The following is a 27,851-nucleotide window of genomic DNA, read 5'->3' as shown; positions in this document are numbered from 1 at the left end:
TATCCATCTATCATGCCTATGTTAATTCTTATCCATCCGTCCATCTATACAGTAATATCACACTACATCAAAAATGTATAAAAAAAAAATTATTGTAAAAAAAAGTCACAATTTTGTGAAAATATACTAGAAATCAAACAACTAGCAAAAAAAAAGTCAGTTCTGCTGCATCTGCATTGATGTGAAATGCTTTGAAATAGAGATGGAGAGATCTGTGGGAGGGATGTAGAAGTGATGGAGGGAGAGAGAGGGAGGGGGAGGAGAGGGACAGAGTGTATGTTCAACTCTCTCCTTCATTCATTTTCCTTCAGTCCGTGACTGACGTGACTTACGTGTGGCTGCCAGGTGAGTAAAATTTGACTTGTAACTCACTGCTGCTCTGCTATCTGCTATGGTTCCTAATGATGGTCTTAAAATCCTTTTCTTCTAGTGCATGCTTTATATCATATTGGGTTTCATTTATTGGTTTATGAATAAACTGGGATGTGGTAAAATATGTTAAGTATATACATTGGTATCTATTTGTATCTCTGAATATTTTTCTCCACATAGAGATGGTGAAGTAATAGCTAGTTATTTCTGTTTGTTGTTGGATACTTATAATCATGTTGCTATTTATACACACAAACTGTAGACCCTTTTTTTTCTTAATTTGAACTTTCCTGTGAAAAGTTCCTGCATCCATACTTCTACTGAACTTTTCTTCTATCCATCACATGCTCTAATGCAATATGCACAGATCTGTTGGGTGAACCTCACAAACACCTGCAAAGATACTGTCTGGGTCATAACAGTATCTTTGCTGGGTCACATTTTACATTTTAATTTTAGTTTTAATTGTAAAGTCATAATGCAAAAAGCAACAACAAAAAAACATTGTTCTTTAAATGGTCTTAATTGCCTTTATGCAAAATGTTATTATACATTTTATTATATAGTAAATATTGTATAATATTTTGTTACATTTTCTTCTTTTGGTTTTTAAGTGAAATGTTGGATTAAAAATTAGATTAAATTTTTTTAGAAAGTATTTCCCCTTAATCTTTTTAACGGCGCTATTTCATGTTCTACTCATTTTTTTTTTTACTTTTCTTTAAAAAGTATTTTTGCTAAGTATGTCCAGATAAACAGATAAAGAGGCATGTAGTGGGTCACCTCATGGTGGCTGCCATTTTGACATCACATGACCTGCTTCATTTGTCTTTATAACACACTCAATGCAACTTATAAAAATACTGGTAATTTCATTTTGTAGTTCATTTAGTAAAAATTACACTCTTTGTTTTGCATTCCAGAAGACTCCCCTCTGTGCAATCATGATTCGGGCCATCAGTCCCATTTGTGTTCTTGTCTTTGCACTCCTCTTTGTGTGCATGGATGCACGTCCCGAATCGCCAGGCCGCTCAAGGCGTGCTCCTGCTGCAAAAGTGCGATTGGCAGGTATCGGCCACAGAGAAAACGAGGGACGAGTTGAAGTCCTGCACAACGGGACCTGGGGCACTGTATGCGATGATGAGGTCGACATTAAACTCGCTAATGTGGTTTGCAGGGAACTGGGTTTCCAAAGTGGCATAACATGGGCGCACAGTGCCAAGTACGGAGAGGGAGAAGGTGAGTAAATTTATCTGTAAAAATACATGAACTGTGACTTATGAATCTTTAATCACCCTCATCTATCCTCATTTACTTACCTTTATGTTGTTCCAAACCTGTGTTTAGCAGAATGTCTGTGCTGCTCTTTTTGACAAATGAAAATGAACCAAGGGCCATCAAGCTCCAAAAATGTTTTTGGGTGAACTATTCCTTTAAGAGTTGCTGTCTGAATAGCTTAGGGTTTAGGAGATTTGATCACTGTTATTTTCACATTTAACTGTGGATGACGTGAAATACTTGAACACAGTTGTGTAAGAAGGCACAGTGTTAAATTTAATAGCTATTTCTCACTAGTGCAAGTGCACAGGGCTACTGTTCTTTACATTGCCCAAATCTCTCCCTGTAATTTCACTTTAAGGCAGCTATAAAGACAGCCACTAACCCAAAGCATGTATAACACTTAGTTGGCAAGACAACACTGTCATTAAAACTAAAACAAACCCTTCAGACAGCTTCACTAGAGCTCTTTTGTAATGCTTTTGATGGTGATGCTTCTCTCACATATTAACTTGTATTGTGTACATGAAGTCTGCAGACTTCAACTTTATACATATGTATTAACATTTCTTTAAACAACTTTTATTATGGAGAAGCTGGTAGTGGCTTGTTCAAAGTAACAATTCATCCCAAAAAATATTTACTCATCCTCTCGTTGTTCTAAATCTGTATGACTTTCTTCTGTGGAACACAAAATAACTTTTAATACTGATAGCTTTTTTAAAATTGCATCACAATGATTTGAGACTGAAACTTTTAAAGTTAAAGAATGACAAAATACCATAAAAGTGGTCCATGTAACTTGCATTCTAAGTCTTTCAAGCCCATACAATAACTCTATGTTATTAACAGACCAAACTGTAAATCAATATTCATTGATAATCTTTTCCTTGAATGTTAAAAGAATAGTTCACCATCAGGTCATCCAAGATTTGGAGAAATTTTGCATTATATCAGTTGCTCACCAATGGATCAGTAAATGGGTGCCATCAGAATGAGAGTCCAAACTGCTAATAAAAACATTAAAATAATTCACCACAATTCTTTAGTCCATCACGTGATGTCTTGGGAAGTGAAAAGCTGCATGTTTGTAATAAACAAATCAATCATTAAGAAGCTGCTACCTTCAAACCATCCCTTTTGACAAAAATCCAAGTCCTTTATCCATAATAGGCTATTGCTTTCTCTAGTGAAAAAGTCATCTTGTCTGAATACACATGGATCACACTCTGTTTACAAGTAAAAGCCAAAACCATTTTAAAAATATATGTTTGGATTTGGATTTGTACTGGATGAACTTAGAAAGCATTATAATTATGGATTAATGTTTTACGATGGATTTGTTTCTAAAAAATGCAGTTTTACACGTCACAAGACATGAACAGATGGACTGGAGTCATGTGGAATACTCATGAATTATTGTGATGCTTTTATCAGATGTTCAGATGTTTGGACTTTCATTCTGACGGCACCCATTCACTCCATTGGGGAGCAAGTGATGTAATGCCTAAGTTCTCAAAATATGTTCCACTGATTAAACAAACTCATCTACATCTTCGATGGGCTTAAAGCGAATAAATGTTCAGTAAATGTAAATTTTTGGGTGAATAATTGCTTTATACAACTCGAGAACCGGGTCACACTGAGAAGTTGTCATCAAGATTTTTTTTTTTCTTTTTTCTTTTTTTGGTTGAACTATCACTTTAAGACACATAACTGATGTTATATTGTTCCAGTGCTTTTGTAACCTGTAACATCTGTCACAGGCCCCATTTGGATGGATAATGTGAGGTGTGAAGGAACAGAGAAAACTCTCAAAGACTGCAAGTCGAACGGATGGGGTATTAATGACTGCAAGCACTCTGAGGATCTTGGGGTGGTCTGCACTCCAGAGAGAAGGCTGGACCAAGTGCATCCTGGAGTCACCAGAAGAGGGCACACCATCTCTCTCAGGCCAAACCCAGTCACCTCGAACCGTTGGCAGGACATTTACTCCAATTCAAGGACACCTGCACATCTCAGTCAAGGCAACGGACATACCCAGGATCACAGCAGATGGGATCAATTCTCCAGACAGCAGTTTCATAATCCGGTAAATAGAGATTGGAGTAGATCTACATATGTATACATCATATACATATGTAATGCATTTTACTTAAATTTTGTTTTAGCTAGACATTTAAATAAAGAGTTTAATCATCTTCATGTCCGTCTAAACTTGTATGACTTTCTTTCTACTGTGGAAAATATAATAATATATTTTAAAGAATATTTCTTGAAGACTTGGAACATAAGAACAAAAGCTGCAACTGATCACATTTTATGTTCTTATTGTACTTTTTGCCATTTTAATAACATTTACATGACATACATGGCATATACAAAGAACTCAGGGTTTGAAACAATATGAGAGTAAAAAATGGCATATTTTTCATTTTGGGGTGAACGATTCCAATTGCAGGTTATGCTCATGAGAAAATGTTTTCAATCTTCCTCTAGTCTGCCAGTAGGGTGAAGATCGAGGAAGTCCGCCTCAAGCCGATCTTGATGGTTACAAAGAAGCGTGCTCTTGTTACGGAAGGTGTGGTGGAAGTAAAGCATGCTGGGAGATGGAGACAGGTGTGTGACAAAGGCTGGAGTCTGAACAGCAGCAGAGTTGTGTGTGGGATGCTTGGCTTTCCTGATGCGGAGCAGCCCAACATAAACACTTACAAGTGAGTCATGCAGATTTTATTGAAATCAACAACATTAGCACTGGCATGAATCTCTGAGATTTTGGAGAGAATTAACATCATATTAAATTATCTCGGTTTTTGGCTGATGTTAGTTTTGTTACATTTCATTGTGTTAGTACTCCCAGAGTTTTAACTAACAACATAATATCCAGTCCAGACTGCAGCTGATTCTGGCCAAAAACTGCCCACTTGCACAGGAAACGACTGTCTGGCTGACATGTAGCCGAACTGTATCAACCAGCTACGCTTTTATTTTTACATGCTGTTTATGTAAGGGTAAATAGAGGTGAAACTATTTAAAAAAAAAATAACTAAAACTTGTTTTTGAAAAAATCATGGTTACACTTACTATTAAAGCTATATTTATTTAATCAAAAATAAAGTAAAAACAGCAATATTTTAAAAACATTTTTGTATCTTTCAAAAAAGTAATTTAAGCCTGTGATGGTTGAATTTTTAGCCATATTAAGACATATATTCCAATCATGATCCTTCTTGATCCTTTTTTTTTATCTTCTTTTCTTTGTATGTTTTGGATGTGCTATGTTTGTTGGACCACACAGGGTGTAGGGATGATGATATTCTGTGTAGACAAAGTTCATGTCTAAGCAACGGAAGATGTTTGTCTCTGCATATAGCAGAAAGTGAAAGATTCACCATCTCTTTTGGCTGGAATGGCACATCTGTTTTCCTTATCTTTGTTCCCCAGGCACCTTTCACACACCTAAACACTTAACCAATGATTAAAAGATCTTTCAAACCTATGATGCTATCTGGATCTCAGCATTACTGAAATGAACAGTCTGCTCTGAACGCTTAGGTCTAAGTGAGAAGTCTAATATCCCTGCTGATTGTTATTGGAAAGGGACATCAGTTTTAAAGTCTTCCAAGTGTCTGTTGTTGGAGAAAGAGTTTCAGGTTTGTTTAATGATTTTATTGACATTGCCACCCTTGACTTTCTCCTGCCTCCTCACAGAATGTTTCCCTGAACAGTGTTCCCGACTGAGCTGTACTGTTGTTGTTGTCTCACTTGGTCAGCTCTTTTAATAATGTAAAGAGCAGTTTATTGTTGGGAGTTTCTGGACTTTCTGGCTATTACTCTAAAAAGGCATTTATGCAGGTTGTGTACTGCATCCTCAGGTATCTTTGATGGGTTTATGCATATAATAGTTATTGTGCTGTGAAATCTATTGGAGTTTGATGCCTGCAGATTCTTCTTGCAGTGTGGCTTAGACGGGATACAGGATATGTGTATTTAGAAGTCTATTCTAGAGCATAAATACAGGATCAGAGATGACAAGGTTCCAGTCCTGCTTTTTTAATTTGTTTTAGAAAAGTTATTTTGTTAGAGCAATTTTGTGCTCATGTTTGTTGCCTTTATATGTACACTTTCAACCCATCTACCTACCATTTAATTTTACCTACCTGTTTATTTATGGTAAATGGACTGCATTTAGATAGCGCTTTCAACAGATCCCATGGCCATCCAAAGCGCTTTACAATTTGGCTATAAATTATGTATCTACCTCCTGAGTTTCTTTCCCTACTTCCCATCTACCATTCATTTTACTCACCTTCCTACTTATCCACCTACTGTACCCACTTACTTATCTAGAATCTCCTTAGTTATCTCCCTAGTTATACTCCCCTCATACTAGGGCTGTGCAATTCTAGATTAGTTGTTGGAAACATAAGTAGGATAGTAAAAAGTTAGGCAGGTAGGTATGAGGTAGGGCTGTGTGATTAATCACATGCGATTGTCATGTGCATCTCGTCAGTAAAGCTGGTTCCATGATTAGTAGTAAATCTCCTTCACCTGCTTTCAGATGGAGCGGCATTTAATATACAGAGCCGCAGATCACTGACAAGCTGCGCAATATCGTGTTCATTATCGCAGGTGATTCGATATATATTAATAATGAGCGTGATATTGCGTAATTGTCAGTGACATACGGCTCTGTGTAATAAATGCCGCTCCATCTGAGAGCAGGTGATGGAGATTTACTACTAATCATGGAACCAGCTTTACTGACAATCGCATGCGATTTATTGCACAGCCTTACCTCATACCTACCTGCCTGACTTTTTACTATTCTACTTCTGTTCCCACTAAGGCCAGGCATACACTGTGCATATTGATTTTCATCCGATTTTGAGCGGAATTCTGACTCGTGCGACTCTTTTTCGGGTCGGGACGATTTTCAGCATTTTCGTGCATCGTTCGTCATGCAGTGTTCGTGCAGTATACAAGGGGAAACGAGAGGCGATTAACCTCTCCCGACCGGCAATCGGTTGGTCGGATGGATTTCTGACATGTCAGAAATTTTGGTCGCCTCTCGTGAGGTATCGCACTATTGAAGTAGGGCTATGAACCGATTTTCCGCATTTCCCTAACTGCGTTTGCACGAAACCATAAACGAAACCATGTTTACACGGCGTGTATTGTGGACTGAAGTGATAGAGGGAAACTTGTGGAGTTATGGCAAAGAAAAATAAAAATAAAAGAGGGAAGAAAACACCTGCTTACCTCCAGTTCACGTTGCAAAAAAGATAAACCATATTGGCCACCTGCATGTCTAGATACGCCTACACCTTTTTTTTTTTGGACGTTTAAGCACACATAATTGCACATATCACCAAAGCAGTGTGTTTATCCCGGGAAACCATGTTTATTCAGAAACAGCCACAAACATCCGGGTTCTGAGGGATCCTACGTGTTGATTCGGTTGATTCCCCACGTATAGTGTGAGCAGTCAAATCGCAACTCAACGATCAGACCGTACAGTGAGTGCATAAAAATCGTGAGGCTTTACATGGCATGCGATCTACTCATACTGTGTGAGTTGGTACCTTGCCAAAATCGCACAGAAATTGCACAGTGTATGCCTGCCTTAACTAATCTATTTTGAGTTTACCTTTGTACTTTCCTTTCTACCCACCTGTGTATCTTTTTAACTTTCTATTTACCTTTACCTACTTAACAATCGACCTATTTGCCTACCTAACTACTTATCTAATGATCTGCCTACCGACTTACCTATCTGTCTATCTACAGGATCTTGGAGGGATCCTTACTTATTTTCTTCTTGAACTACCTACCTACTGTTTACAGTCCTACTTATCTAGCTACCAACATACTTAGTTAAAGGGCTAGTTCACCCAAAGATGAAAATTATGTCATCAATTACAAATCCTTTTGTCATTTCAAACCAGCAAGACCTTTGTTTATCTTCGCAACACAAAATAAGATATTTTTGATGAAATTTGAGAGCTTTCTGACCCTGCATAGACAGCAATGCAACTGACACATTCAGTGGCCAGAAATGTAGTAAGGACATCATTAAAACCTTAATTTTATGAAGTTACTTAAATACTTTTTGTATGCAAAGAAAACAAAATAACGACATTATTCAACAGTTTCTTCTGTTCTGTGTCAGTCTTCGATGCACGTTTATGATAGTATACAACGATGCATGCTTGTGGTTGTGCTGACGCAGGAGCCTGTGCCTTGTTTACAAGCAGAGGAGTGCACACGCATGTGTCGTGGTAGTGTCGTAAACGTACGTCAAAGACTGACGCGGAAGAGAAGGAATTGTTGATTAAATTCATTAGTTTTCCTTGCACACAAAAAGTATTCTTGTAGCTTCTTAAAATTACATCTGAACCACTGATGTCACATTACTATTTTATCAATGTCTTTTCTACCTTTTTGGGCCTTGAACATTGTAGTTTCGTTGCTGTCTATGCAGGTTCAGAAAGCTCTCTGATTTCATCAAAAATATCTTAATTTGTGTTCTGAAGATAAATCACTGTCTTACATATTTGGACTGATATGAGGGTAAGTAATTCATGACATAATTTAAATTTTTGGTTTTACATTCTTACCTACCTATGTAAATTTGTACTTATTTATCTGTATACTTACTCTGTCCACCTTCTAGCAACCTTGTATCTTGCTACCAAGCTTCTTATCTATATACCTTCCCATCTAATCACATATCTATTTACCTACTTACCTACCTATGTTAATTTCTGCCTAACTACCTACTGAGCTGTGTACTTACCTACTTTACACGCCTGTCTGTAGCACATTTTTATTTCATGAACATGTCGAGTGGTGCCACCAACTCTGAGCAGGTTTTCTTAGGTTAGTTAATAATTTGCTTTTAAATTAGATGCCTAATGGAACAGGCTTACTACCTGCATTTTGCTTCCATTTGTTATTTCCTTTTCATTGTTGCCTCATTTTTTTTACTTCTCTTATAGGAGGCTGCTGTGGTTCAGAGACATTTTTTGAATAACCGAATTCACAGCACAACTATTTCATTCCCATCGTCTCAATGGGCTTTGGCCGTGCTGGCATGTTGACCCATGTGCTGGTTATAAAAAGCACCACCTTAATCTTATGGGTCTGCGGTCTCTAAGCTTTTTTAGTCTAAGGTTTGTGCTGGGGCGTTGTAAGTGTTGTACGTGCTTTCTGCTGATGATTCCTCTATGATTTGTGTCTGCTGTAGAACAAAATGTCCTGATAAATGAGCGTTGACCATTTTCCACATTTTTGTGCTCTTAAAAAAGATTGTTACTTAGCAGATAAGACCGTTGACAGGTTAATGTTATCTCTTTTTAGGCTTAATGCCCTTTTCCTTGAGAATCCTAATCTTGAGGTCACAGGAACACCTAAGCGAGCTTTTGTTTATGCATGACTCAAAGACATGCCGCAAACAGCAACTCAAAGATGCTTTTTTAAACTCAAATTAGAGTTTATAAAGCTAGCTGTGGCTTTCGTGGCTTACATCCTAGGGAATCTCCATTTGGCTCCTTCTCGTCTGTGAGCGTGCCCAGCACCTGACCTCACCATGTCGTATGTGCAAGTCTCCACATAGCAGCAGACTTGGCAGTAGCGATCCCTCACGTGTCTCAGGGATCGCGAGCCGTCCCGCCCTGACACTGCCTCTTCTGGATCCACCGCTGAAGATGCAGTAATTAACTGTTGAGCCACTCGGAAGATTTCCACGTTTCTGGCGAGTAAGGGAAAGGCTGATTACAATTATAGCTGCGCCCTTTGGCTGCTGTGTCAGCAGGACACACTCTGTCTGTGTCACCGAGGAAATTGAAAGATTTAAGCCACAATTTAGGCTCGGATATCCTAAGATGAACATCTAAAGAAATGAAATACAATATTTAACAAGTCTGACCAAGTCGAAAGCAGTGCCTCAGTCAGACTGTGTACAGAAAGAAAAAATCTGTGTGTATGGAGTTCATATTGTGATAATTGGCTCAGTGCCATTTAATGGCAGGCTTTAAGCTTTATGTTTTTATTCCATTGATTATCACCTTTGGGCATCAAAGACTATAATCAGCTAAATGTGATCAAGTTCAGGGTGTTGGGATTCAGTGGTGTGGTATGTGAGATTTTACATTTCATTTCATGAATTTTTTTTTGTAACATAATTTCACCAAAAGGCCTTCCATGTAGACACTGTCATCTCAAGTACAAAAACCTTTGATAAAAGGTGCATGTTTAATATATATATACATTATATTATGATTTATTTATTATTAAAACAACTCTGGAGACATGAAAGTGCTTGAAATGCTTTAATAAAAACTTGCATCCTTAATAGCTATATTTGTGTAATGACTACAGAGATTGGTCATAGATATCTTTTTAATATATATTCACACTGTATCGCAGATTAGAGTGCCCTGTTGCTTAATAAATGCTTAAACAGCATGTTTTGTAAGACGTAGTGAGAGCGAAAGATTTATGTGTGTATAGACTAATGCTTAAAACAGTGGCATGATTGTTGTCTGCAAACAGACCAGCCCTCTCTATCATTAAGTTTTTTCTTGGTTCAGCAGTAAACCAAGGGTGGGACTCTTGGACTAATTACATGAGCAGGTGGGTATTTCAGTGCCAGCAACTGTATGAACAAATGAAAAAACAGACTGATATTGTCTGAAGTATCTCTTCACATTCAAAGCACATTTGATATATAAAAGAGCAACTTTGTATATAAAATAAGAATGAAAAAAACTATTAAATACATGTATGTATCTATTGGCATGACAGCTGTAAATGATAATTTTTAGGCTGCACTACTGCAGCTTTAGATTTACTGTATTTACTATAATGTTACTGTGCTACAAAGTGTCGTAGAAACATTCAGAATATTTTATGAGGTCATTAAACTGGAGGTTCCACACAGTGTTGGTTTCTTTTCTGTTGACTTATGTTCTCATTTATAATTCATTTGTTTAGACAGCTCCATCAGGAGAATGATTGTATTTCATTTTTAATTAATTTTCCTATTTTCAAAGTCCATTTGATAAACAATTTTAGTGAAGAGGTCAGAAAAACAGATTCAGCAAAATAAAAGTAGTGTGCTAAACATATATCCCATGGGTAACCAGGCCAAATCCTCTGTAACTATCACATTTAGCTGGACAGACGGTGATGATGACAGTGATGATTTCATGTGTCACCGGTGTGTTACAGAGGGCAGGCGTTCTTGGGTGGATCTCTCTCTCTCTCAGTCTTTTTCTCTCTGTCATTCTGAGTATAAGTTTGTCTCAGTTTGTTTTATGGGAAGTCTTGCTGTGCCCATTCTGGGATACCAGCATGCCAGTGGAAATATCTGTTTATAGAATGTACATATTTGAAAGCCAGTTTAGTGGTCGATTAAGTTAAAACATATGTGTATGTTCTTTGATGTCTCAGTCTGTGGGCCATACATTTTTATTATTATAAAAAAAGCAATGTAAATGGATGAAACTTTAGTTTGGAGTGCTGACAGCTTTATCTTGAATAAAGACACAAATGGTAATGAAGATTTGGAACAGTGAGTTTTAACTGCCTGCTAATGATAAAACCTCATGTGGCCTATGGCTTTCTGTACATTTATATTGTTTTATTGCCAGTGTAATATTGCTATTTTTGCTGGTCAGTCTAGAGGAACAGCACCATAAATTGCAAATATTTTCCCCAACTCTTTTAAACTTTTTTTTTTTCTTTTACAGAAAAATATGGGACAAGAAAGTCAAGGATTCAACAACCAGGTGAATTGAGTTGACTCTTCTTTGGCACTTCTTCTAAAACCTATTTCTTTACCACACTTCAGAGCATCTTCTTGTACTTTTAATTGAACTCTTAATGTACTACTGCTCTTGTGATATAAAGTATAATGTCTCCTAGATTGAGTCAGACGACCAAGAAGAAGGGTAACTGGGTTGAGAAAGTACATTGCCTGGGCACAGAGCCCAGTCTGGCAGAGTGTCATGCCCAGCTTTCAATCCCTCGAAGCCCTGGCCCCTGTAAGAACGGTCGCCACGCAGTGGCCCGGTGTGTCCCAGGACCACAGTTTGCTCGTATGTCCTCTGGCAGACCCCAGGCACCTCACCCTGCACAGGTATTCCTAAAAACATTTTGGTTATTCAGTTAATGATTGGCTTTAATGACTGGCAAAAAAAATTAATATTTATACTTTTTAATAAAAAAAAGTTGATCAGTCATCATAATTATATTTTAATGGGTTATACCGAAATAAAAGTAAAATAAAAATCAATCAATCATGACTTTTTGCACTGATAAAAAGTTTGGAGTCAGTTCTTTTTTTCCTTAGTAACTTATAATTACTATTATTTAGCAAGGATACATTAATTTGATCAAAACTAACAGTAAAAACTGTTCACAAGACTGTTAAATTGTTACAAAAGATTTCCATTTCAAATACATTTTGTGCTATTTAACTTTCTATTCACCAGCATTGATAATAATTAGAAATGTTTAATTAGCACCAAACCGTCATGTTATAATTATTTCCGTTTCATGTGATGCAAATAGAAATCAGTTACTATAATTTGTAATAATTCCTAATACTTAAAGCTATTGCTGCATTTTTACTGCAAATGCCTTGAGTTACATATCTTTTCAGTTACATTTAGTGATTTTAAGTTAAGTTAGCTTTTTAGAGACACTGAAACTGAATGATGCTTCCAGAAAGTATTTCATTTGACATGTATAGGAACCTTACTGTTAGGGTGTTTTGAATAATGTAGTGCTTTAGAGATCAGTTTGCAAAGCTATAACCACATATTTAGGGTTGGGGCTAATATGATGTTAGAATCAGTCTATATTTGTCGACGCTAATCTGAAGACTGGGGAAGGCATGTACACCACTGAGGCTCCCCAAATGTCTGTTGTGGTCAAAACCCTAATACTTAAAATGTAACCATGTCAATCTTTTTCTCTCTTCTCATAGCTGTCGGTGCGTCTGAAGGCCGGACCACGTCTGGGGGAAGGAAGAGTCGAGGTTCTCCGTGAGGGAAAGTGGGGAACCGTGGTTGACCACCGGTGGGACCGTATCTCAGCCAGCGTGGTGTGCAGAGAGCTGGGCTTCGGCACAGCCAAAGAGGCTCTTACCGGAGCATACATGGGTCAAGGTGAGAATTAATTTAAGCTTGAATGATCCCAGTTGGATCAACTTGAGGACAAGTAAAAGATAGAATTTCCATTTTCTGATGACATGTTTGAGTCAATATGGTGTTTATCGGAAGAAGGGGATTCATAACAACGAACGTGATTATGATCATACTGAGTTTGCCACATGATTCCACAGTAGTCTGAGTCTGAACTTAAGTTGTAAGCACTGCTTATCTATAGGATACGCCTGTCTGCAGCTGAATATGAAAGCGGTCAGAGATTATGTTTTACATAATGCAAAATCACAATCTCCATGTGCAAAACATGGATTCCACATCAGAAATGATGCTTTAAAGCAAGGAACATTCCCTGAACTTTCTGTGGCTCAGATCCACACTGCATGTGAGTTTACTTGGGCTGAGTGAGACCGAGTTCACCGCTGATCTGTATTCCAAGGGGAATCGGTGCAATCTGACAAGATGGGATAATTGCTCTGCCAAGGAGAAGTGATGACAGTAGCTATTTATTGAAGACTTCCCAATATCGCTCTGATGAAAAACACAGCTGCAATGTTTCAGTTTTTATTTAAAGAAAGGAAGTGAAAGGGGTTTTGACTCATAAATTATGTTTTATCAGGTGCCACCATTCAGAAGAAGTGAAATAATGAAATGTTGATTTATGGATCATGATGATTTTATGGGCATGTTATTTTGAAATATAAGCTGTACTGCACCAGTAGTGGCCCATATGAGAGTCCAGACACTTGAAATGAACCTGCGTAAGGTTGATATTGTCGTGTTATAGACAAGGTCTCAGTTTAAATTGCCAAGTGCCAAATACTGTAAGTACAACCAGTCTTTGATGTGTTACTTGCCTTTTGGCTGATAATTTTATTAGAAGGGCTACTTTTAAATTTCAGTTTAAAGCAACCATAGTGCCTGTTAGCTTGAACAACTTATAGGTTTATTTCTTGTAGTAAGCAAGCTACACTACTATTCAAAAGTTGGTGGTCAAAAGTTTTTATTATTTTTTTTATTAAGGGAATGTTTTATTCAGCTGGGATGCATTAAATTGTTCAAAGGTGAACATACAGTATGTAATATTACAAAATATTTCAAGTTTTTGGTCAATTAAATGTAGCCTAGGTTAACATAACAGACTACTTAAAAAAACATAAATATATATTACTGACCACACATTTTGGAATATGTAAGACAAAAAAAATATAGAATCAAATAACAAAGGTTCTTTATGTTTTTGTGACTAGATTATTTTTTATATCACGTAGATCATGTGAGTGCTATAACAGCGTAATAACTCTCATTGAAATCAAATTATATACATTTTAAATAAAACAGATAATGCAAAGTACAACTTATTGGTGATTTAAGATAGTTTTGGTTGGAAAAAATAATCAATTCAACCAAGGTATGATGGAAAATGTTTTAGAACGTGACTCCACTTGCTGATTTTTGAAGAAAGCCATTTGGATGAAGTGACAGGAATAGAGATCAAAGCTTATGATTCCTGCACGCCCGTATCGTTGAGGTCTTTAGGTATATTTATTGTCGTGTATAATTTTCCTAGTGCAGCCGAGGCCACAAAAACATATAGTGAGTGAAGAGAGACACAAATTAGCTTTTCAATGACAGAACAGAGCTGGACTGTTTGGGACAGGCGGTAAAAATAGGAAATCTGTTGAGATGGGATACACGTACCAGACTGTGGTTACCACTTTTAGAAATGATCCGGAATAATGGTGTTGGTACAGTGTTCATTGCACTGCCTGATTTTCCAGACATAAAGAGAAAAGTCATTATTTACTCTTGTTTTTGGGTGAACTATGGCTTTTTGTTGTCATTTTGGCTCTGTTGTGGATTTTTTGACTTTGGTCATGGAGTTGGCATGAACTCTGTATAACAATGTAGATTTTGTTAAGGTCAATGCAGCGTGAAGCAACACATTCTGCTGAGACATTCTCTAAGCCTGACCTCCCAGTAAGATGAAAGTAAACCTATCTGTCCTAAAGTTGCTAGATGACTTCATGTCTTGAGATTTGTTTGAATGCTGTATCTGCCGGTTTTACTTCAGTTAGACACTAAAGATGAGGAATTTCTAGTCACGCTCACACTTTACAGGCAAAACGTATAAGCATATAGACTTTTTTTTTTCGTTTGCAGCAGTCACTGAGTTTATCCTCTGGCTTTGAAACTCATGCTGACATTGCACTTGGCTGTGAGAAATATTTCTTATATAGCAATTTAATCTGCTCCTAAAATAGGCATTATAGTCATCCCATGAAAGAAAAACACCATTAATGCGGAATATATATGTTGTTTTATTTTAGGGAGAAGAAAATGTCCATTTTCCGTAAACCACACTCTAGTGAAACACACACATAGAACCACTCCCTTTCCATCAGCCACTTCTGGAATACTTAGTCTTTGCTTCTATTTTGCTGTTATTTACTTGCCATTTTGTGCATAGACTGTTTTTGTATTTATACTGAGTTTTACATTTTTTCTTTAAATATATATTTTTTATAAGTACTAAATGCATAAACATCAAAAGTGACAGTAAACACTAACATTTCTAAAGTTTAAAATATTTCTATTTTAAAATGCCCATATTATGGGTTATGAAAGGTTCATATTTTGGTTTTGGGAGTCCCCAAAAACAGGTTGACATGCATGCAAGTTCAAAAAACACTTTCATTGTCTCATAATATGCATTTATTTTTACCTTATTTGCTCAACGACTCCCAAACAATTCTTTAACGATTCATTTTTCCAAACCCCTCCTTAGCATGATACTAATCTGCGGTGATTGGTCTGATTGGTCACATTTTCATTTCATCCGGACTGTAATGCCTGATAAAGTGGTGTTTGTGAGCGCAGTGCTGCTTTGGCCCTGTCCCAAATGGAACACTTCATGTGCATTTTCAGTCTTGCGGACTGTCCCTTAAGTCTACGAGACCGTAGGGTGTCCCATTCGTTACTATCATTCAAAAGGGTGCTCACGGATGCCCCCTTTGAGGCCGTTATCCGCCCTCGATCCGCACTTTCAGCCAAGCCCACACTGGGGTGAGCTCCGCTGCAGACTTCTACCCGACAGTCAAAGTGGCATTACGTCACGAAATTGCGGACTCAGAGGAAGACTGTGAGTGTTTAGGGTGCCATTTGGGATAGGGCCTTTGTGAACAACGTTACCGGGGAAACCAATATTTTTAACCATCTAAAGCAGCACCTAGTGGCAAAGAATTAATTTGCATTTAGACCAATGTGAAAAGACCAACATACAATGGCTTGGGATTCGTTTTAAAAATGACTCTTTTCAGTGAAAGAGTCGACCTTTTTATACACCGTGCACTTTCAGATTTAAAACTTTCTGGGATGTTTTCATTCACTTAGAGCTGTTACACACTGCATGAAAGGTCATTTTCAAAAATCCATTATAGGGGCACTTTAAATAAATGATGATGTTCTTTCTATTCGTCAGATAATCCTGTGACAGTTTCCATAAAAAAAAAAAGAATAATATATATATAATAAAAAATAAGCACAACTGTTTTCAACATTAATAACAATATGACAACCGAAGGATTGTGTGACATTATATATGTAGACAGAAATAATGAATAACTTTGTATCACAAATTATATTTGAGCAAATAAAATAGAACACAGTTATTTTAAATACCACCATATATTTCATTTGATCATATTTTAATCAAATAAATGTAGCCTTGGTGAAGTGAAGTAGCACATGACACAATGAGGATTGAGCAATTTAAGTTCGAATTATGATGTCATCATGCTGTTAGCAAGAAAAAGTGAACAAAATTTAAAGGTCTGTTTTTTTATGTCTGTCAATGGGGTTTTCAGTGACTCTTAACTTTCTTGTTCATCCCCTAATCTTTGATTACATCCTTGAATATATGTAATGTTCTCTGCGAGGGAACATTTCCATATTAACCCTCAGGGTTTTAGCCAATCTCTAGCAATTTGCTTCCCAGAAGCGAGGCTGAATAGCGTGCTGTGTTTGCTTTTGGGCTCTATCATTTTTGTTTCAAAACTAAACAGCTGGTCATGATTTCTTTGCTCTGGTAGAAATAGGACTTTTTGAACTTAGCCGAGCACAGTGCAGTAGCACGTAACCACTGTTTTTCCATAGCAGTTCATCTAGCTTTCTACTTCATTTACCCTTATTTTCCCCAGCATGTATTTCTGAGATCGGGAGAAACTCTATAATTACTCTTACGCTAATGTTGCTGTGGTATATTTATGCTGTGTAGTTAATTTCACATCCTTGTGCGATTTATATCTGATGTTTAACACAATGCTCACTTTAGGCTCTGATTTAGCGGCCACTTCATGCTGAAACGACCAATGTTTTTATGTCACAGTAAACAAGAGGGAAATGAACTGTGATATGATCTGATATGAAGTCAAGCTCTTTTATATCCATAAAACTTCAAGAATGTGATGATAATGATTTTACAAAATAAACACATCTGATCAGATTCGTGTGTGGCCTTGTGGTGTATGATACACTCTCAGACAAAAAGGTACAAAACAGTTACCGGGGCAGGATACAAAAGCTAAAAGATACATCTTTGTATTATATTTAACCATAAATAGAAGTACTTTAAAAGGGCATATAAGCAGTGCTAGTAATTCATTACATGTAATCAGATTACAAAAATTATGTACTTGTAATTAGATTGTATTACATTTTAAAATGATCGTACTCATACAGTTCATTTATTTTATACATTTGTCTTCCAACATTTCATCAACCCACAACCCTTCGATTGCGAGTCCGACTCTCTAACCATTAAGCCATGACTTCCCTATAGTGAACCTCTATAGAAGTAAAGAACAACATTTAGACAGCATTTTTTTAAGGCAATGTTTAGGAAAGGGTCAGTTAGAAAGTACTCAAACAGGCCAAGCATTTGTTATTTTGTTTTATATTTGAGACTTTTTAACTTGTGAAGCGCCAGTGACATTTATTGTTTGTTTGTTTTACAGGGACGGGGCCGATCCACATGAACACAGTGCAGTGCACTGGCACAGAGCGCTCCATTTTGGATTGTTACTTCCAGGAAGTCCCTCCCTGGACATTCAAACACAGCCAGGATGCTTCTGTCAAATGTTATGTTCCTAAGACAGGCTTTGAGAGCACGGTAAGCAAAATGATCACAGTCATTCATGCTATGTGCACAGCTTTCAAAGATACTTTGATATTTAAGACTTTTATATTATATAATAAATTATATTGGGTTTATTAAGTATAAATATGCACAATTAAAATATCTTTGTATTGTATAGCATATGTTTTTAACAAATATGGCGACTAAAATGTCTTTATGCATTATATGCATTACTTTAATAACAACAATAAATGCCATTTATTTTATATACATGTACAGATTTAAAATGTTTTTTGATTATATTATGCCTTTTTTGACATTTATTGAAAATATGCACACTTAAAATATCTTAGCATTATGACATTTATTTTAAATATATATACAATCTTAAATGTATTTGCATTTATGCAATGCATTGTATAGTAGTTATTGTATATATATATATATATATATATATATATATACACAAATAAATGTTTTTGCATTAAATGATGTTCATTAAAACAAATGTACAGACCTAAATATATATGCATTATATAATGCATTGTGGCCATTATTATATTTCATATATTATATCATGTTTTAAATATACACAATTTAATGTTTTACATTAAATGCAGTTATTTAAAATAAGTATACAGACTTAAATATATTTGATTTATATAGTGCATTATATGGCAATTATTAATTTTTGCATTAAGTGACATTTATTAAAAATATATATATACATATTAAATGTCATAAGGCATTATATAACCCAAACATATTTTATTTTAAATATTCATGATGTCTTTGCATAATATAATGCATGATATGCCATTTATTTAAAATAAATGTACTGATTTAAAATGCATTTGCATTCTATAATCATTAGACAATGCAAAGGCATTTAAGTCTGCAGAGGCAGTGTACTGTGTTAAGACATATAAAAAAAAGAAAAAAAGAAAAGAAAAGTGCAATCTATAATGCATAATTCATTCCTGGCATTCATAGCACCAGCAATGCCAAGGTCATGGGATCAGTTCGCAAGGAATGCATGGACTGATAAAATATATACCTTGAATGCAATGCAAGATGTTTTGAAAAAAGTCTTCCAAAATGCATACATTTTTTGCATAAATGTTTGCATTTAAATATGTACCTTTAAATGCAACATCTAAATTGTATAGCATTTATTTCAAATATACACACTAAATCCATTAAACCTCATCTAGTTTGTTAAATGTAATGACAAAAAAATGGCTAAAAAAATTGAAGTTAGTTCTGAGAAATTCTCTAGCATATGCCATGACATTTTTAAATGTGAGTTCAAAGTGTTCAGATACTCCTTGAGGGCACTGTAATGTGTAGTTTTGATGTCTGTGAGCGTGTTTGTGTTTCAGGTGCGGTTGGCAGGCGGCAGGGACCCGGCTGAGGGTCGTGTGGAGGTGCTTATGGAGGTGGGGGGCAGAAAGCGCTGGGGGACAATTTGCAGTGAGAACTGGGGAATAAATGAAGCTATGGTGGTATGCAGGCAGCTGGGCTTTGGTTTCGCCGCAAGTGCCCATCAGGTGAGACTGCTAGAGAATGTTGGGTTTTCCAGTAATATCGCTCTAAATATGTCTCCTGTCTTGTTTGCTTTGGTTGCCTTAGTTTGTGTGCATTTGAGAGCTTCCTGTGAATGTTTAGGGGCACAGGGCAGGATATATCTCGGCAACATTAGTGTTATACAGTAGTGGTTTTGTGGAGGTGAAGAGGTGGACAGGTTAACAGTACACTGTATTTTCAGACAGAATGTCAGGTACACTTGTTATGCATCTTGCACATATTTGTACTTCATCTGTTTTGAGCAATAGTTGAAAACATGAATCAAGACAGTTATACTTTCAGGGCACATTGCTGTCTACCACATGTGCAGTATTGTACTGCTTATGAGAGTAAATCTCATAAAGAAATAATAAATCATACTTTTCATAAAGAAAATGAAACCTATTTTCAGCATTAAATTTTATCCCAATTTTTTATTAAACTTGAATGAAATTAAAATCAATCCAAGCTGTATCTCTCTCTGTTCTCTTAAAATTCTGCATTAAATGTGAATTCAGTATAATTGAAATAGTTTTTTTATGATTAGAAAAATTAACCCCACCCCCCAATATGTGATGAGGACAATTAATGTCATAAAAAATAATGTCACAATGCCAACCATCCACCCACACCCCACATTTATCTTTTTTATATTATATAAATATATTTATTTAAGCTCCGGGCCCATATATTAGATTATCGCATTATAACATTTGAAACTTTTTAATATGCATTAAATATACTTTTGATAAATAAGTCTGTTGTTTTTTGTGCCCCAACGTTATATTTTTTAAATATATATTTAGTACAAAGTCTGTTTAAATCTGTTAATTCTTACAAAATTCAGTTTAATTTAAATATTGAAGTACAACTAGAAATTAGAGGGCCAGTGAAGTTTCCAAAAGTATTTAATGTCAAATGCCTTATTCTAAAAATCTGTATGACTCATGTATAACATTTCATGTACAGACAAATAAAAGACAAATAACCTTTTGGCATTTAGGAAACATATTATTGGCATGGAGACCCTGCAGCAGTAGAAGTGCTGTTGAGTGGATCTCACTGTGTGGGAACCGAAATGTCCATCCAGCAGTGCCGTCGTAACAGTCACGTGCACTGTCCTCGAGGAGGCGGAGCTAAAGCAGCAGGCGTCACCTGTTCTGAAAGTAAGTGATGGAGTGAAAGAAGGTGCGCTCTAAATCATATACTTATGCACTATGCCATTCGGTGTGTTCACACTGAAAATTACAAAAAGAATGACATATGCCTCGATGATGCACTTAATTAACCAAAAAAAAAAAAAATGTGTGGAATGTTCAACACTTTATGCATTCAGCTGCCACAGCTTTAATGATGTAGCGGCGGTGGAGGGGTTAATAGACTCCAGTGATGGATGACAAAAATAGCCTTATAGAACTTATACAGTAGTGAGTACATAGTGCTTAGAATAATTGCATAGTGTGTAATCTGATGCATATCTTTCACTGAATGATCCAAATGAATAAATCATCCTGTTTTAGCGGCACCTGACCTGGTTTTGGATGCACAGCTCGTGCAGGAGAGCGCTTACCTAGAAGACAGGCCTCTGCACCTGCTCACCTGTGCACATGAGGAGAACTGTCTTTCTTCCTCTGCCAAGCGTATGCAGTGGCCGTATGGGCACCGCCGCCTTCTGCGTTTCTCCTCCCGTATCATGAACTTGGGCAGAGCCGACTTTCGTCCACGTGCCTCAAGAGAGTCGTGGACCTGGCACCAGTGCCACAGGTGAGGGATCATATATATCCAGACATATGTTGTAGAAAAGTGCATATTCATTAAGCGAGGCAATCCAAGTTATTATTATTATTATTATTATCTTGCATTGTTTTTAATATTTTATAAAATTAGATAATTAAATCATAATTATTTATTTAAGTGAAAAAATATAGTTTATTTATTTAATAAATAACATTCAGTACACCAGATCATAGTAGTCTGCTGCATCCTCCATAACTGTAACACTCTGTTAATAAACAGGATACTTAAATAATGGAGACAGCACATGGATTAAAATAATTCAGGAATAGCCCTGATGTATGACGCTCTATTTTCTAGAAGAGTTTTTGTGGTTACATTTCCTTTCAGTTTAGTCATTCATTTCAGCTTGCAATGAAAAGAACATACACTTCTTTCTAAAACGGGTCATGGGTGGTCAGCAGGTTTGCGTCATCTTTCAGATTAATTAGCTGCGTCGAGCACCTCCACTCTCTTTATATGTGTTCTGAAAATAATTGCAAACTCATTCTGTGGGAACAAGATGCCCTGTTGTGGAAGAGTTGTGGGCTTTGCGTGTTCGCAGGCCAAACCTGTTTTATTAATCTTTTAAAACAACACAAGTGAAGTTGGCATTTGAAAGCCATCTATTCAGACGAGCTGAATAAACAGCCCCGTCAGCATAACAACAACTTCCTGTAAAGGGTGTTGCTGTAGCGGCCAACACCTTCATGTAGGAGCAGTGAGGTCATTAAGCGCGGTCCATAGAGAACCTTTATTCTTCCCATGTTCACTAGCCAGCACGAAATGTAAGATTTTTACACATTATAAAATAAATCAGCAAACCTGCTGCCATGACTCTAGGGTGTTGTGGGTGGTTCCCAACAGTGCTGGGTTGATTAATTATTGGGTAACTGGTTAAAAATAAATGATGAGAAGTGTAGTCTGTAACATCATCTAGATGACTCTGTTTAGGTATTCTGACTGCTTTTGGATTACTTTTAGTTTACTTGTAGGGACGCACGATATTATCGGAATCTGCAGATAATGGCTTACAATTTAAACATCGGCATTATTCAAAATGATGCCGATGTGTCTTGCTGATAAGACGAATAGCTCACGTACCAGCCCAAAGTCCCTAGTTCCTGGGTAAAGTTCCTGCGGTGGAAACGCGGCTTTATGCTCAGAGTGTGATAGTGCTAAGATCAGATCAGCAGTGTGGTCATTGTTGAAGGAATTTATGCCTGAATGATTCAGTGTTTTGGACCGCCATTTGATTTGATAATGCACGTACAGGACGATGCCTCCAATGTGAGGCTAGAACGTATAGTTTACATGAACAGAAATCACAAACACTTTTTTAAATATACACATTATACATTAATATGTAAAAAAAAATTTTTTTCCATTGATTATGAAAATGTATATGCAATGTACTCTCATTAAAAAATAACTTTTATAATGTTTATTAGTTCTAACAAATACGTTTTTGTAAAAATAAAATAAAATAACCATAATTAAAAAAAAAAAATGTTTACAATTTCTGCACAAGAGATAATTGGTGTTGTTTCAAAACAAACAGAAATATATAATGGCCAAAAATATTTGAAAAATATTGGACATTGGGGAAAATCTAATATTGTGCCTATTATACTTACTTTTGACTTAACTTGTTTATAGATTTAAATGAGATTATTGTTTTAAAAAATACTATGAGTAATACTGAATTATTCTGATTCTGCTGACATTCAATGATATGAATATGTTTGATACAGGCATTATCACAGCATTGAAGTGTTCACACATTATGACCTCCTCACACTCAACGGAAGCCGAGTGGCCGAAGGACACAAAGCCAGTTTCTGCCTGGAAGACACCTACTGCCCTGATGGTAAAAGACTAGTTGTGTTAAATCTTACATGAATGTCATTTGGTTTATGTTGAAGATTGTTTCTATCACTTAAAGGTGCATATGATGTTGCTAAAAAGAACATCATGTTGTGTGGTTAGTGTAATGAAATGTGTTTATGCAGTTTAAGGTTAAAAACAAATTATTTTCTACATACCTTACATTATACAAGGTATACCTTACATTATACCTTACATGCTCATCGGTCTGAAAAGCGAGGTGTGCTCTGATTGGCCAGCTTGCACATGCTTTGTGATTTGCCGAATACCTCAAGCGTGTGACGGAAATGTTATGCCCCTTACTATACTGTGATGTGTGTCCCTGTTAGAACACCAGAGCCATTTGTTGCATCCAGTTGGGACATTATTATGGGTTATAATGACAGTGTTACAGTGTTTTTACGCGTTGTGTTCCATCGCGCTGTGTAAACCAAACCATGCCTGTATTTGTGATCAGAGAAACGATAAACCATAAGCGCTAATCTACATCAGCGGTTCTTAATTCCAGTCCTCGCGCCCCCAGCTCTGCATATTTTGCATGTCTTTCTGTTAACACACCTGATACAGATAATAAGCTCGTTAGAAGTCCACTCTGTGAATGAACTGTGTTCCCTTTGACATGATCCCTACACAGTGTTCATTTGCTCCCTTCTCCCTGAGCAGGGGAAAACTGCGCTGCGCAACGTCTTCACACAAGGACAAATGTGACATCATATACCTCTGTAAAAAGTCTTGCACACTTCAATGCTCTTTGAAGGGAACATATACATTCGCTTCAAACCGGAATAATGGCAGAATATTCTCTGATGTCCACTTTGCAGGGCACTTACGTTCGAATAGAACAAACGTCTGAAGCGATAAGAGAAACATACAAAATGTTCAGAGCAGGGGGGCGCGATTACTAGAATTGAGAACCGGCACTCTACACTGTTCAAAACTCGCATTTGAATCATCAGTGGCAAATCCTTTACATATGTAATCATATTCATAGACTGTGAGTTAGAACAGCCGGCATTGTAGTCTTCTCTCCCAGGATCAGGAAACAGTCCTTCATAAAATGCACTGCACACATCTGAATATTTGGGTTGAACTGTTCTGGATTAGTGTTGTTAATACAACTTATCCACAGATTTCTAGTTATGTCCTCTTTTGGAAGACTAAACAAAGTATTTTCACTATCACAATGAAGCAGCGTCGACACGACATGGCACTGGCGGCAACAGCGAGAATCAAAGTTACGCTTTCTTTCTTTGCCTGAACATTTGGGTGGCGTTATATAAATCTTCCCACATCATGACATAGACATGTGGGGGCATATTAGAATGAGCCATTTTAGGGCAGGGTGGTTGACTGTTTGAGACTTTAGTCTTCACAACTTTACATATCTTCTTTATGCACCAAGAGCTTGAAAAAGGAAAGGAAATTCTGGCTTTTTTTCCCTCACAATTCTGACTTTTTTCTTGTTTGTGTCAGAATTGTGAGAAAAAAAGAAATAATTGTGAGTTTATATCTTGCAATTCTGACTTTATTTCTCACTATTCTCTGACTTGGTAACTTGCAATTGAGTTTATATCTCACAGTTTCTGAGAAAAGAAGTCAGAATTTTGAGATATTCAATTGCAATTATGAAAAATAAAAATAAAATCTAAATTGCCAGGTATAAACTCGCAATTTAGGAGACAAAAGTCAGAATTGCGATTTTGTCATGCAATTCTAAGAAAACTATTCAGAATTGCAAAGTGTGAATCACAATTGCAAAGGAAAAAAAAAGTCAGAATTGTGAGTTCAAAAGTTGCAGTCATCTTTTTAGAAAATGTATTCAGTGGTAAAACAAGCTTCCATAGGTTTACAAGTGCAACTACACATAACTATGTTTTTTTTTCAGGACTTCAAAAGCGCTTTTCATGTTACAATTATGGAGATCAAGGTATTTCGGTGGGTTGCTGGGACACTTACCGCCACGATATCGACTGCCAGTGGATAGACATCACTGATATCAGACCTGGAGACTACATCATGCAGGTGACATGATTCAGAACATCTGAACTGTGGAAGATGGCAGTCACAGCACAAAACTGTTTTACACAGTATTTTCTCTTTTCAGGATGCAGTTTAGCAACTTTTTCTCTTTCATTAACTTTGGAACGTGTTAATCATCTTAATCACTGTGGGCACTGTGAGCACTTCCTCAGCTGAGCTTCACATACAGGACCAGCCAATCAAAGAGCTGCTTTAAGGGGCCAATCAAGAGGAATTTTATGTATCCCAGTCATAAATATAGGTTGATGTGAAGCTTTGTTTTAATTATAGTGTACCTTTGTGCCTTGACCATTTTGAAGATTTATTTGCTCGAAATGTCGCCATGATAGATTTGCATTTATTTTAAGGACGTTTGGCAGATGCTAATTACAAACCGGCATCAGGCTGCTGCTATGTATGGCACAGCAGCGAGCCGTGGTGATACTCAAAGGTCAAAGCTCCCATCTCCATGTAGAGCAATAGCAACCGTCCCATGCTAGCCTGTCTGAGCAAAATCGCTTCATAAATGAAACTTCTGTTCTTGATGATTCAAGCAAACCTGTTGCTTTTTCTTTGAGTTGCTTGTCTTTAAATCTACACCCAAAATAACTCAATGCTAAGCATTCCCTGCTGGAGGAGCAAGGCGTGCTGTATTCCCTTCTATTAGACATGGTCAATTAGATTCAGAGGAATTTACGCCCGCCTGTTTTACAGGCACTTTCTCGCTCAAACATATGGTCAGACAGACCCTGAGCTCAACACTCCAGAGTAGAAATTGCAAACTGTCATTAAAAGCAAAAAAAAAAAAAAAAAAAAGATAAGCGAGACTCACATTTGAATGTGCTCAGAAAATAATTACCTTCGGCAAGAAAAATATTTCCAGAATAAAATAAAAGAACTGTTGTTTCAGCATTTAAAAAGTTATTATGCCTAGTAGGCATTATCACATTAAATTTCCTTAGAATAATGTAGCACAGAGATACTAGTTTGTCCCCATACTCTGCTTAAACAGCATGTTTTCATCCTAATAAATGATTATATTGTGACTATATAACTATTTTGGGAGCCTGATTTGGTGGAACCAATTTGTAAAGTAGTCTGATGAGCAATCTGATTGCATAATATTTTCTTACAAGCTCTCCATCCTTCTTGGTTCTGCTTGTGTTCAACTGTGAAACTTTTACAGTGCTACGATTATATGACTCCAAATAACTCAATATTATTGCAGGCAGACATAATAAAACTTTTTGTATTTAATAATGTAATACTGTGTGTGTGTTTGTGTGTGTGTGTATATATATATATATATATATATATATATATATATATTTATTTGCTATTTTATCTTATTATTATTAATGCTATAGTAATTATTATTATAATTTTTATATTAATTTTATTTTATTTAGATGGTCCTTATGTAGCAAATTGTTTGCAAACCTATGTAAAAATAATAATAATGTATTTAAAAAGAGAAGCAGATGCAAAATTCACATTTGAGGTATAATTGAGTTCGATTTTTGGTATAGTAATTCCTGAGGGATCCCAGGGCAACTTATCCTTCTGGGTTGCCTTTCAAACTGACCTCATTACTAAACAACTCTGTTCATTCTCTCTCTCTCTGTGTGTGTGTGTGTGTTGTCAGGTTGAGGTAAATCCATCGCTGGACATGGCTGAATCAGACTTTATGAACAACGTCATGCGTTGTCGATGTAAATATGATGGACACCGAGTGTTTATGTATGGCTGTCATGCAGGTATGATCCCCCTAACAATGAATGAACCATGACATATATGGATGTATACTCAAGCATGTATCTATATTCTGATAAACTGTTGTTTCACAGGCGATGCATACAGTGCTGAAACTGAGGATTTATTCGAACATCAGCGTCAGATCACCAATAACTTCATTTGAGCCTGGTAAAGAGAGATGAGAGGAGAGGGTGTTCGTTAATGGCTCCCAGGAATGCAGCTAATTGGACAATAAACTGGGTGAAAGATGAGGAGATCTCAGCTGATCTCAGAACAGTCTACCAGTAGCCCTAATAAGTGGACACTACAGTACACCGCTAAACTATTTTCTCTATGGAAATGAATTAACTCTTCCTGATGTTTGGAAATCAAACGAAAGGCTTAGTTCACCTAAAATTAGATTCTGTCACAATTTTTCTTAGTATTTTGTATTTGACTTTTATTTTTAAGTACAGTAACTTACTGGTTGCTTTTTTTCCACCCATTTGCAATGAATAGATACTGGAGCTTATTTAAAGGTCCCGTTTTTCGTGCTTTTTTGAAGCTTTGATTGTGTTTACAGTGTGCAGTATAACGTGTTCATTTTTCGTGTGTAAAAAAAACTCAGTATTTTTCACACAATTCACCTATCTGTATACCGCTGTTTTCACTGTCATAAAAAAAGCTGATGACTTCCTTGTTCTATAAAGTCCCTCCTACAGAAATACGTAACGAGTTCTGATTGTGCCAGCGGTTTCTGTGTTGTTATTCGACAGCAGCTGAGCACACGCGGCCCTCCAAGAAACGTGATTGGGTTAGTTTTGAGAAGCAAGTGGGCAGGATTTGTTTTGATAACCTGGCAATCCTGATCTGAACGCACGTGCTGGAGATGTACTTCTAATCACAGAACG

General features: G+C 36.6%; 1 protein-coding gene across 1 annotated transcript; it reads left to right on the top strand.

The window, feature by feature from the left end:
• The first annotated feature begins 227 nt into the window (after positions 1 to 227).
• LOC113056852 (lysyl oxidase homolog 4) lies at positions 228 to 27,851 on the top strand. The gene is made up of 15 exons (XM_026223756.1): positions 228 to 345; positions 1,296 to 1,611; positions 3,417 to 3,742; positions 4,150 to 4,364; positions 11,406 to 11,444; positions 11,581 to 11,794; positions 12,647 to 12,827; positions 17,840 to 17,994; positions 19,344 to 19,511; positions 20,531 to 20,693; positions 21,048 to 21,291; positions 23,055 to 23,170; positions 25,073 to 25,209; positions 26,852 to 26,963; positions 27,054 to 27,851. Exons 2-15 carry the CDS (start codon positions 1,317 to 1,319, stop codon positions 27,122 to 27,124), a joined length of 2,436 nt encoding a protein of 811 aa, XP_026079541.1. The 5' UTR covers positions 228 to 345; positions 1,296 to 1,316; the 3' UTR covers positions 27,125 to 27,851.

The sequence above is a fragment of the Carassius auratus genome, chromosome 38 (assembly GCF_003368295.1).
Source record: "Carassius auratus strain Wakin chromosome 38, ASM336829v1, whole genome shotgun sequence".
NCBI classification, from domain to species: Eukaryota; Metazoa; Chordata; class Actinopteri; order Cypriniformes; family Cyprinidae; genus Carassius; species Carassius auratus.
This window is presented reverse-complemented; position numbering and strand designations above follow the sequence as displayed.

Excerpts from the sequence above, each read along its gene's own strand:
- LOC113056852 (XM_026223756.1), top strand. The coding sequence starts at position 1,317 with ATGATTCGGGCCATCAGTCCCATTTGTGTTCTTGTCTTTGCACTCCTC. Across the intron at positions 1,612-3,416 it reads CAAGTACGGAGAGGGAGAAG|GCCCCATTTGGATGGATAAT; the intron begins GTGAGTAAATTT and ends CATCTGTCACAG. Across the intron at positions 23,171-25,072 it reads AGACACCTACTGCCCTGATG|GACTTCAAAAGCGCTTTTCA; the intron begins GTAAAAGACTAG and ends TTTTTTTTTCAG.